The 11,476-nt window shown below is 41.2% G+C and overlaps 2 protein-coding genes across 2 annotated transcripts in view; one reads left to right on the top strand and one right to left on the bottom strand.

Moving 5' to 3' along the window:
- The window catches only part of LOC140139766 (solute carrier family 35 member G1-like), a 61,735-nt gene extending 57,582 nt beyond the window's left edge, over positions 1 to 4,153 (bottom strand). Inside the window, exon 1 of the mRNA XM_072161473.1 lies at positions 4,074 to 4,153. The gene's annotated coding sequence lies outside the window, so the exon portion shown is untranslated. The remainder of the gene's footprint in view (positions 1 to 4,073) is intronic.
- Positions 4,154 to 8,675: 4,522 nt separating this feature from the next.
- On the top strand, positions 8,676 to 11,075 carry LOC140139687 (uncharacterized). The gene has a single exon (XM_072161389.1). It carries the CDS (start codon positions 8,676 to 8,678, stop codon positions 11,073 to 11,075), a length of 2,400 nt encoding a protein of 799 aa, XP_072017490.1.
- Positions 11,076 to 11,476: the final 401 nt, after the last annotated feature.

Here is an 11,476-nt window from a genome sequence, read left to right on the forward strand (position 1 = left end):
CACTAGCACATCTTTGGAAGCAATATTTATAGGGGAAATTAGTTTGTCTACTTGCACAAACTGTTTTTGATCATTTAGGTTGCACAATAAAATATTGTAGCTGTTCTGTCAAAACTTTAATACTTGACACAGGTCCTAAAACAGATCTTTGAAAGTAAACTTTTATACATGGATTGGAAATTGTATTGTTTTCCAATTTAGGTTGCACAACAAATGAAAGCACCAGAACCATCATACTCTTTTGAGATGCACTTAACATACAACTACACTCAAATTAACCTATAGGTTGTGCAACATATGAAAGCACCAGAAGTCCATGATAGTCTTTGGAGAACCACTTAAACATATAAATACACTGTGTCTGTGTGTTCTATTCCACACTACTTTTTACAAACCAAACTTACTCTCCACAAGTGTCTTTTAGCACATCTTTGGAAGCAATATTATACGGAAATTAGTTTGTCTACTTGCACAAACTGTTTTTGATCATTTAGGTTGCACAATAAAATATTGTAGCTGTTCTGTCAAAACTTTAATACTTGACACAGGTCCTAAAACAGATCTTTGAAAGTAAACTTTTATACATGGAAATTGTATTGTTTTCCAATTTAGGTTGCACAACAAATGAAAGCACCAGAACCATCATACTCTTTTGAGATGCACTTTTGAGATGCACTTAACATACAACTACCGATTGGCATTGCTGGTTTCACTGACACTCGCTTCAGCCGACTCGTCGACACTCTTCACCTCAAATTTAACATATTTTCCAAAAACAGAACACACCTCCTCAACATCTAAAGAAACTTGCACGATGGACTGTGACAACTTGCTTTCCCCAACACAGCACCTCACTATCGAGAGATCAGACAGCGACAGTCCGGCAAATAAAACATTAAATGATTGACCAATGTCGGTTGTAATAATTGTCCACGGCAGTCGGACCTTGCCCTCCTCCTCCACCTTCACAGAAAACAACATATTTATCAAAAACACCAGTAGGGGAAAGTAAATTGTCACAGTCAAAATGAACAAATAAACAAAATTGAAAGCAGAAATAAACTAAATCTGATAATTCGAACGTTCACACAGGAGGGTGAAAGTGCATAGGAACAATGCCGGAAACTACGCCACGCTATTGTTCGACCTAGGCTACATATTTTTTAACGCATGCGTGTTCGTCAATACAGTTTTAGTCTCCTCCACCTTCGCAACACGGTACGTGGAGTGTTAGGAATCACACTGACGGCGGAGGAGAATACTAGCTGGTCAAACAGTTTAATTCTATCAAGCATATAATACCTGAACAATCATCGTCATTTGATCTATTTACTACAGAATATATTGTATACTCAAAATATAATTTTAAAATAGTAAACCTGTTAACTTATATATTTGTGTACTAAAATATAAGGACACGTGAATAAAATCATGTCGAAGACAAAATGGCCGCTAATCCGCCTATTGTGAGACCTAGGATACATATTTCAAAAGAGGGCAGCAGACTAGGATGCCTATCCCTTTGTCTATTATTCCTGGTTCACATGGAGGTTGCTGGTAAAAATCATCACAGGGTGCACGTGTTAATAATAAAACAATCATGCAAGAAATTGACAAATAAATCATTTTATTTATAAGTTTTTTTTATTAAATACATATATTTGTAAGAAAAGCAGAATAAATTTGACTTTAAATTGTATTTATTTTATTTATTTTGGTGTTGTCTATATATAGCGCGCTACATAGTGCACGGTAGAAATGCTTTCATATTTGTTCATACGCTGGCTCCCGCGAACTTGGCTGCCTCTCTTTGTGTTCGGTCTATCCATTTAGTGGTAGGAGAAACTTAGATGCAGGGAATTGCTAGTCTCCAGTAAATGCGCCCTACGATATCGCCATTTTACCACGTAGTTTAACCCAGCGTTTGCGAAGACTATTCGGGCCGGTCAGGGTCGCCGTAAAAGTGCTTAAAATACATGTCGGACGTGAAAGATGACATTAAAACTATCCTTTTTTTCTTAAAAACATGAAAAATGTGAAATAATGAAATAATGGAAAATAATGAAATATTTGATCGGCATTTTTTTCTGACCGGAGTCGGGTAACGGGAAACTGGGAGTCAACTTTCATTAGCCTTATCTAGTTCAGGTCAAACCCCAATCTATATTTAGACCGCGCGATGTGTGGGAAAGTACCGTACACGTGTTTTGATCCCAGTTTTGATTTGGTAGTATTCGTGCCAGCCTCTGCCAGGATAATTACCTGATAATTTCAGAATTTAGAATAACAACGATAGATAATTCCCAGGATATAAAAAACGATTTTGGTGGAAAAATAGGTAAGAAATGTTTTGCGAGATGTGAGAGAAATGCAACTTTATTTTTGAGGGTAAAAATGTAGGCCTGTCAACTTCAGGATTTGGGCATGATGAAAAGGGGTAGTATATTTATTTGGCAAAAAACACGAATTTACCAGTTTCAAAGTTGTTGTTTTTTCCCCGTATTTCGAAAATTCAAGGTGCATATTTTGGCCTCCCAAATCACTTGTTTGTACCGGAGGCATGCCTACTCTAGTATAATGATCGGCAGAAGTGAAGCAGAAATCAATAATCAATCTGTCGAACACGGTGATTTCGACGGTGTTTACACTTGCCATTATTGATTGCATGTGACGTTCTGAAGCCTGACATGCCAGTCATTCATTTTCGGTTTACTCGGTTATTTCGGTGTTTTATTTTCGGTGGCGGTGGTGGGTGTTTTACTGACACCGCTACACGCTATAGGTAGGCCCTATATGTTTCAATTAATATTCTTACGATAGTTATAGGCCTATATATATATATATATATAATATTATTTAATAAAGGCTCGTCAGCTTTGTCAATTCCATATTCCAATTTACTTCGCAAAGCCTAATGAAATACATATTCTTTATTTCTTTCCCCTCCTTCTGAATCTCTCTCCCCTTCCCTCCTGTTTCCCCTTCCCTACATTCTCCTTATTTTCCCTCCTTCTCCCCTCTATCTGTACTCGCTCTCTCAAACTTGACCCACCTATAATTACCCACTCGCACTCCTGTTTCCCCCTCCCCAGTGATTTTGTCAGGGTTTTTCTGTTAGGAGAGCGTGGGCCGATTCTCAAAGGGAAACGTTTTTTACAAAAATGGGCTTAAAATGGCAGAAAAAAGGCCTAAAAGCGTAAAATATCACGGCCCAGCATCCAAAAGGGAAGGGTCAAGAAGGAAGAGAAGATGTCCCACGAGAGCCCCCCCTTGGCTACCAGCAAAACACGTCCCTGTCCACTTCCAATGCCCTCCCTCTCCTCCTCCTCTCTCTCTCTCTACCAGGCACAACCTATGACATGTTATATATAAAATGTTATGCACCTGCTTTACTCTTCCAGAAGTATCGTACACTGCTGGCTCAAGTAAAACCAGACCATTTTACGGGAACTTAATCCCCTTGGCGTTGAAGTCAAGCCAAAAACTTGGTTCCGCAAGCTGATTTGGTGCACGTCATGAGCACACACAAAATTATATATCAAGTGTGACGTTTGGAACAAAATTTATTTTGATTTAATTCAATCAGTAATTTTCAGCAACATGTAGCATGTTTTTTACCCAAACCAGATTAGATTTCCAATAATTGGTCTATTAATAACTAGATAATACATAAGTGGTAATTATGTAGTCTATGAGGAAATAGGCAAACTATTGTTCTAAATTAAAGTATGACGTATTTCATCATAATTTACGGCACACTATAGATTCTCGCGTTAACTTTAACTTCAAGCGGCTTTAATGGCAGAGTGGTTTTGAATACATAATCCTCTATAATCCTCTAGACGTTAAAGTTAAAGTTAAAGTAACGTACTTCATTCCGCAAGGTCTCTATTGTATGTTCATGTGTCGATGTTGTATTAAACACGATTGACGTGGACAACTAGTTCAACTGATCACTGATATCACATTTGAATACTTGATGATCTCAAAGGATTCTTTCATTTGGAAACAACTCAGCAATTCTCTAACATCTGAACTCTTCACCTATGCATTCTAAAATGATATACACTCACCATTTCATAGTGCAAACTCGAGACAAATCTGCCTTATTTTGTCTACTTCGTCGTCACCTTCCGATTTTTTTTTCTTTTCGTTAAACGCAGCCTGTGTGATTTTTCCTGACCTCAACTGCGCATGATTAGACGACTGGCCTCTAATTGATTGGCCATAGAAAAGTTTTAGCAAGCAAGGTGTTTATATAACAGACTTTTTGTAGCAATTGTTGTAGGCAGGGGGCGGGGGTGAGGGAAGGGGGCCCCCCCCCCCCCCATTCGTAAAAGTATACAAAAAGCCTGCAAAAAGTAACAAAATCGCATTTTGCAAACGTAGCGAGCAACTTGAAAAAGACTTTACGCTTTTTTGGTCAAAAAATCCAAATTTTTGTGAAGAAAGTCCACTTTTCACAAAATCGCCCCCCCCCCCTTGGAAACAAGTCCACTTTTTCAAAATCAGCACCCAGTCCCTCCCCACCCCAAAAAAGAAATCGGTTCAGTTGGAAAGTGAAAATAGCTTTATAGATTCATATGTTGCTTGGATTGTTTTACAAAGTGTTTAACCATCAAGTTGTTTTTTACCCACAAACCTGTTCACATCCCGTTTTCAAAATCTCATCATAAATCATTCGTGCTTTCTCCTTTTGCATGTAGGCCTACACTATAGGGCCTACAAAGACCGCCGGGTCAAAGTTTTCTATCATAACTCAGTGTTTAATTTTTTAGAAAAATCTTTATAAAAAAGAACAGGCTATCTTTGTGGATAAGCAGTTACAACAGCTCACTTTTTAACTTTAAAAAAAGATCAGACAATTAGGCCTACTTACAGAAATTGAGGCGGGGGTGCTAAAAAGGAAAATATGCACCGGGGCATTTATTGATTTATTTGTTCAAATGAAACTCATTTTCCATAACACATGGATGGACTCATATAATCTCAAATATATCTGATATAAACTGACAGACAGACAGACAAACACACGGACACAGACACCCCCACACCCCGACTACCGGTATATACCGGTAGTGAATCTGGACTGCTGAAACACCATGATTTTCGCGAGCAGAGATTTGCGCCCCGTTAATGTAGCCGCTCACCGCGTGAGACAAATTATTAACACATCTATCATGTCTATATTATAAAAGGTGCCAAAACCTTAATTTTTATGATTTTTACGATCCTCCGACTGAGAAAATCACTGAACATGCTGAATAGGCATTTAAGTTTGAGCGAGAGGATCATGGACCCGGCCCAGCCCTGCGAATGTATGTGCCAAAGAGAGAATTTGAATTTTCACCCCAAACTTTGGCTCCCCAATGAATGATTTATCTAAATGTTTTTTTCCCAATCAGAACAAACAATCACCGAATTCCACTATTTTCCGCACGAAATGCTAAACTTTAGTTTCCCCATCTTCTCCTTCCTTCAAAAATATCGTGACACTTCACCCTTCCCCATAAAAATACCAGCAGGTGATGGCGCGCCACTGTCCATTTCCTGTATGTCAGTGTAAAATCACCCCGACTATTTGTTCTCGGACGTTGGCGTATATAGCCAGGGGAGCCAATGGGAAATGCACCTGAAGACGTCTTGCATCCCCGGGTGCATCCCCAACCCCTGGGATGGTGTACACCCTTAAAACAAACTAATCAAAAATGATTAGAAACTAATCAAATTTGATAAGACTGCCGTATCGATAGGTGACTTACTAGAATCTAATCAAAATGATACGGAGAGTCTAATCAAATATTTGATGAGGGGAACTAATCATTTTTTGTGTCAGTTCCTGCAGAACTTGTAGCCACCACCTTCTGACTTGGAAATTTACCTGACTGGCGCCCTCTATTTTGGATTACCAGCTAGAGATGTACTAAATCATAAGATAAAAGTCACACAATTGTTTGACCATCTCGGAGTAGATTTACCTTTTCTACCGTAAAGATTACGTAAAGATTACGTATTATTGCATAAGTGGATGGATATTATGTTGTGCCAGGAAATAAATCACTTGTAGTCTGAGATCCAACAAGAACGGATAAGTACTATTGTGTTTCCTAGCTGTTATATTATATGCAAATCTTGCGTGTATTGGGAAAATGGTCATTCGAGTCATGTCAGACCAAATTTGTGATGTCAAGAATAGAACAAAAGGGTTCGCTAATGAGCAGCGATAGACTCAAGAACGAGTCAGAAATTAGACCCTACATTAGTAGAAAAGGTGTATTTGATCGTTATCTCATACATAAGAGGAACTTCGAGAAAGGATCCGAGGTTCACTAAAAGTTTATTGTGCATGTACATTTGCATTATCAGTGCATTGGTATACACACGTACAGTGACAGTGTATAGCCCGGTGTGTAGATTGCAATCTGCTCAGCTCAGTCACAGCGCTGTGAGAAAATCAGCTCACTTGAAACACGCTGGCGCTAGACTTGATCAAGACTTGCGTTCATGCTGTTAGTGGACCTAAATAGGCTAGGTCTAACTTGCATGGGTTTGGACTTAGATAAGTCTAATCATTGTTTTGACTGGATTTCATCCTTGCCCTTGACAAAAGTCGAAATAAGTTTCTGAATTTAATTCAGGGACCATCTCAGATTTAGTGAGATAGTAAACAAACCAGTTTGTTGTAAAATAGAATCTCATTAATTATGGCTGCAAAATATCCAGGGGATATTGAACAGATTGAACACGCTAGCATTAAAAGCAAAGTTAGCAGAAAATCAAAGAGTAGTAGGCCTATTAGCAGTGCTATTGCCAAGGCTGCTCTGCGTAAAGCAGAATTAATGAGTAAACAAACAATAGTTCAAAAAAGACAAGCAATTGAGAAAAAAGAGCTTGAATTGCAACAGCAAAAGGAGTCTTTAGAGATAGATGCAGAATTGGAATTAGAAAAAACCAAATTAGAAATTTATGAAAATCTCAGTACATCTGAAGGTAGTCAGGAAGGTTCGCCTCTACCATCTACAATAGACAGCCGAAAAAACGTACAAAGTTGGCTTGATAATCAAAATGATAGTCCTGGAAAGGTTGAAATTCAGGATCCAGTTGTGCAAAAATCTGATGTAAGAAAGCAAAGGCCTACATTAGATGTTCATGTAGACAGGTCTATGGCAGCTGGACAAGACATATCTCCTGAACCACAGAGAGAAACTGTACATGTTGAATTGGCTTCTAATATAAAGCAGTGTGATGGTAGGAATATAGTACCTCATCATCAGGAGTCAGACCAGAAAGTACAGGTGAACTTGAAAGTACCAGTGCTACCAAATAGACTTCCTGCTTCGTTGAAACCTAGAAATATAGACCCAGTAGTCAGGCCGAAAGTTAGACAGCCAAAGTTCGAAGACCACAGATCTGAACGTGATGTGAACCGGCCACGGCTTGATTACAATAGTTATCCAGAGGAATATACATTCCGACCAAGACATGTGCATGATGATGCACCTCCTATGAAGCCATATAGACACATGCAGGGACCAGCACCCGCAGATCAGTATGATCAGTTTATGCCATATTACATGGACTATAGACCACAGCAACAGCCTGTTGGCCCCCCACATTTTCCAACAGTTGGTGTACCCACACAGCCTGTTGGCCCCCCACATTTTCCAACAGTTGGTGTACCCACACAGCCTGTTGGCCCCCCACATGTTTCAACAGTTAGTGTACCAACAGAGCCTCAACAGCAAAGACAGGCAGATCATTCTGCAGATCAAGCGGAACAGCTTAGTGAACTGACTAGATTGCTGATAAAACAGCAGTTGCGAGCTTTATTGCCAGAGACGAAGATCCAGACTTTCGATGGAGATCCGTTAAAGTATACATCATTTATGAGAGCCTTCGCATTTGGTGTCGAGGACAAGACAGATGATGAGAAAGAAAGACTGGAGTTCTTATGTCAGCATACAGATGGAGATGCCAAGAAATATGTAGAAAGCTATCTTCATTATGAGGATCCAAAGGAAGGCTTTGAGAAAGCTAAAGAAACTTTAGCCAAGAAGTTTGGAAGTGGCCATAAAATTGCACAAGCAATGCTGAAGAAGGCCAAATCCTGGCAAGAAGTTAAAGTTGAAGATAAAAGCTTAAATGCCTTTTCGCTATTTCTTACCGAGTGTAAGAACATGATGCAGACAGTGGATGCCTTAAGTGAGTTAGATCATTCTAACACCCTGAAGATTCTTGTTGCGAAACTGCCATACCGACACAGGAATCTATGGAGAAATAAAGTGTATGCTATTGAAGAAGAACAAGGAAATACAGTAAAGTTCAGCGATCTTGTTCAGTTTGTCGACAGACAGGCGAGAATAATTGCGAATCCAGTGTTTGGTAGAATAGGGAACTCAGAATCCTTCAGTAGCAACAAGAAGAAAGCCTTCACTACAACTGCTCAAGAGGTCACAGAGAAGAAAGCTTCAAACAAGTCATGCACCTACTGTGGAGATGGCACCAAGCACAAGATCATGGAATGCAGAAAATTCTCCAAGTTGCTAACCTAAGGAGAAATCAGCCTTCTGTTTTGACAAAAATTGTGCTTTGGTTGTTTGGAAGCAGGACATCCTAAGAAGCAGTGTAAGGATCTGTTGAAGTGCAGTAAATGTCAGAAAACACATCCAACTGCGATGCATAGAGACAAACGAGAGCAAGAATCTCGATCACCTAAACAAAACAAGTCTCAAGAAGGGGCAACTGCTAGTGGCAGTAATGTAGTGACTGGTTGCACCAAGACTCTAGCTTCAGCAGCTACAAGTAGTGATACCTCACCATTAATGACCATAATACCAGTATTGGTGAAGCATGACCTTAGCGATAGTTTCATAGCCACATATGCTTTCTTGGACAACGGCTGTGATGCGGTTTTCGCCTCTTCACTACTACAACAGCGAATGAACCTGAGGACTCAAAAAAGAAAACTGCTAATAGGAACTTTGACCTCGAAGAAAACCGTGAACTCAAAGGTGGTGTTGGATAAGTTGCTAGTGGGTGATTTAAATCAGAAGAACTTCATCCCGTTACCACAGGTGTATATCGAAGACAAGATTCCAGTCTCCGCAAAGGACGCACCGACTCAAGAAGATCTGAGAAGATGGGCACACCTTTGCGATATACAGTTACCAGTAATACCAAGCGAGTACCCATGTATTCCAGAGGTAACGATGATGATTGGAAGCAACACTCCGGCAGCCACCATGCCGCTGGAATTGGCCACAGGAGCAATTGGTGAGCCATACGCTGTACTCACACCCCTGGGATGGGCAGTGTACGGTATTCCAGGAAGGTTTAACAAGCAAGTTCAAACCTACTTCTGCAGTGTAATAGAAGATAGCCTGGAAAATTTGGAGACCCAGTTCCAGTCTTATGTGACCCCTGAGTTCAACAAACGTATGAGTGATAGAGGCCTGCCAGTCAAGCAGCTGGTAGAAAGACCAGACTGGATACAGGGGCCGGCGTTCTTGTTAGAACCAGAGGAAGAGTGGCCGGGTGTAGAACCGGCAGTATCAGAAGAATCTCCAGAGTCCACAGACGTGGAAGTCCACGCTGTTACAGCTGAAGACCAGAGCCAAGATAATGCTATAGACCAGCTGATAGAGCACTCCTCCAGCTGGACAAGGCTCAGAAGAGCAGCGGCCTGGTGGCTGAGACTTAAGAAGATTCTTAGAACCAAACAGAGACAGAGTCACAACTTCACAGACGCACTTACTGTGCAGGAGTTGGAAGAGGCAGAGTGTGCAATCATAAAACATGCACAGAAATCTCTGCAACTAGACTCAAAGCTTACCAATTTAGACCCACAGGTGATGGATGGGATGGTAAGAGTAGGCGGTAGACTGAAAAACGCCAAGATACCGCAGAATGCGAAGCATCAACTTATCATTCCGAAAGATCACCACATAGCGACTCTCATAGTCCGTTATATTCATGGAGAGATTCATCACCAGGGTAGTAACCACGTTCTCGCCGAATTACGACAGAAATACTGGATTGTGAAAGCTCGAGCTAAGGTGAAGTCAGTCTTAGGGAAGTGCATAGTCTGCAGAAAACACCGAATGCCAGTTAGCAAACAGAAGATGGCTGATCTTCCCGCCTACCGAGTAAAGAGTGATGATCCAGCCTTTACAGTCACTGGATTAGATTACTTCGGACCCTTCCATATAAAGCAGGGCAGAGTAACAAGGAAGATATACGGTATGCTGTTCACGTGCATGAATAGCAGAGCAGTCCACATTGAAGTCGCCCACACCCTGGACACTAGTTCCTGCATTGATGGGATTAGGCGATTCATAGCAAGGCGTGGACCAGTCAAAGTAATTCACTCTGACAACGGAACCAACTTGGTCGGTGCGGACAATGAGTTACGGCACGCTCTGCAAGAACTAGACCAAGACCAAATACAGAACTTCTCAACATCCCACACATTTGAATGGCGATACAATCCACCAGCAGCCTCCCACCACGGTGGAGTATGGGAAAGGCAAATTCGTACTGTAAGGAAGTTAATGTGTGCCATCCTCAATGAACAACACCTGAAGACATGCAGGTCGGATGAGCAACTTCATACCTTCATGTGTGAGATAGAATCGACATTGAACAGCAGGCCACTCACAAGAGTGTCAGATGATCCGGATGACTTAGATGTCATCGCGCCCCGTGACCTCTTGTTGCTGAGACCAAGGGCGGACATGCCACCTGGGTGCTTTGTCGAGAAGGACATCTACGCTCGTAGACGTTGGCGTCAGATCCAATACCTGGCAGATCTGTTTTGGCAAAGGTGGCTGAAGGAATATTTACCTGAACTTCAGCGCAGACAGCGCTGGCTGCAGCCACAGAGGAATCTGAAGACGGGAGACGTTGTTCTCATAGTAGATGAGTCAGCTCCTAGGAATTCCTGGTTGATGGGAAAGATCGTCACAACTTTGCCAGACAAGAATGGTCGAGTGCGACAGGTTGATGTGCGAACCAAGTCATCCACCCTACGGAGGCCCATCAGCAAGTTGTGCCTGTTGTTGGAGGCAGAAGAATAAGCTGTCTGTTTCCATGGTTTCTGGAGACTTGAAGTCCAGAGCCTATGTCTTTTATGTTTGTTAGATTGACTTTGTCTTGATGTATCCGGTAGGGAATGTCTCAGGTGTCTTGTTGTTAAAATCATCAAAATCATGGCCTATTGATAACAGATTTCACTAGGTGACACTTGCGCAGTGCGTAGGTCTTCGATGCAAAAGACATCTGCGCAGGCAATACAAATTTATTCATTAGGAGACACTTGCGCAGTGCGTAGGTCCGCGATGCAGCACTCGCGCAGATGCGAACACGGTAACACAAATCAAATGGGTTTGTCGGAGTAAGATCCTTAAGGAGTTGGTGAAGAGTTTTTATGGAACGTTTTGAATTTGTCTATTTTCCAATGGTGCACAACCTTGTCTGT

The sequence above is a fragment of the Amphiura filiformis genome, chromosome 18 (genome assembly GCF_039555335.1).
Source record: "Amphiura filiformis chromosome 18, Afil_fr2py, whole genome shotgun sequence".
Lineage (NCBI taxonomy): Eukaryota > Metazoa > Echinodermata > Ophiuroidea > Amphilepidida > Amphiuridae > Amphiura > Amphiura filiformis.

Bases quoted from the DNA above. Each gene is read 5' to 3' on its own strand.
- LOC140139687 (XM_072161389.1), top strand. From the start codon at position 8,676: ATGCATAGAGACAAACGAGAGCAAGAATCTCGATCACCTAAACAAAAC.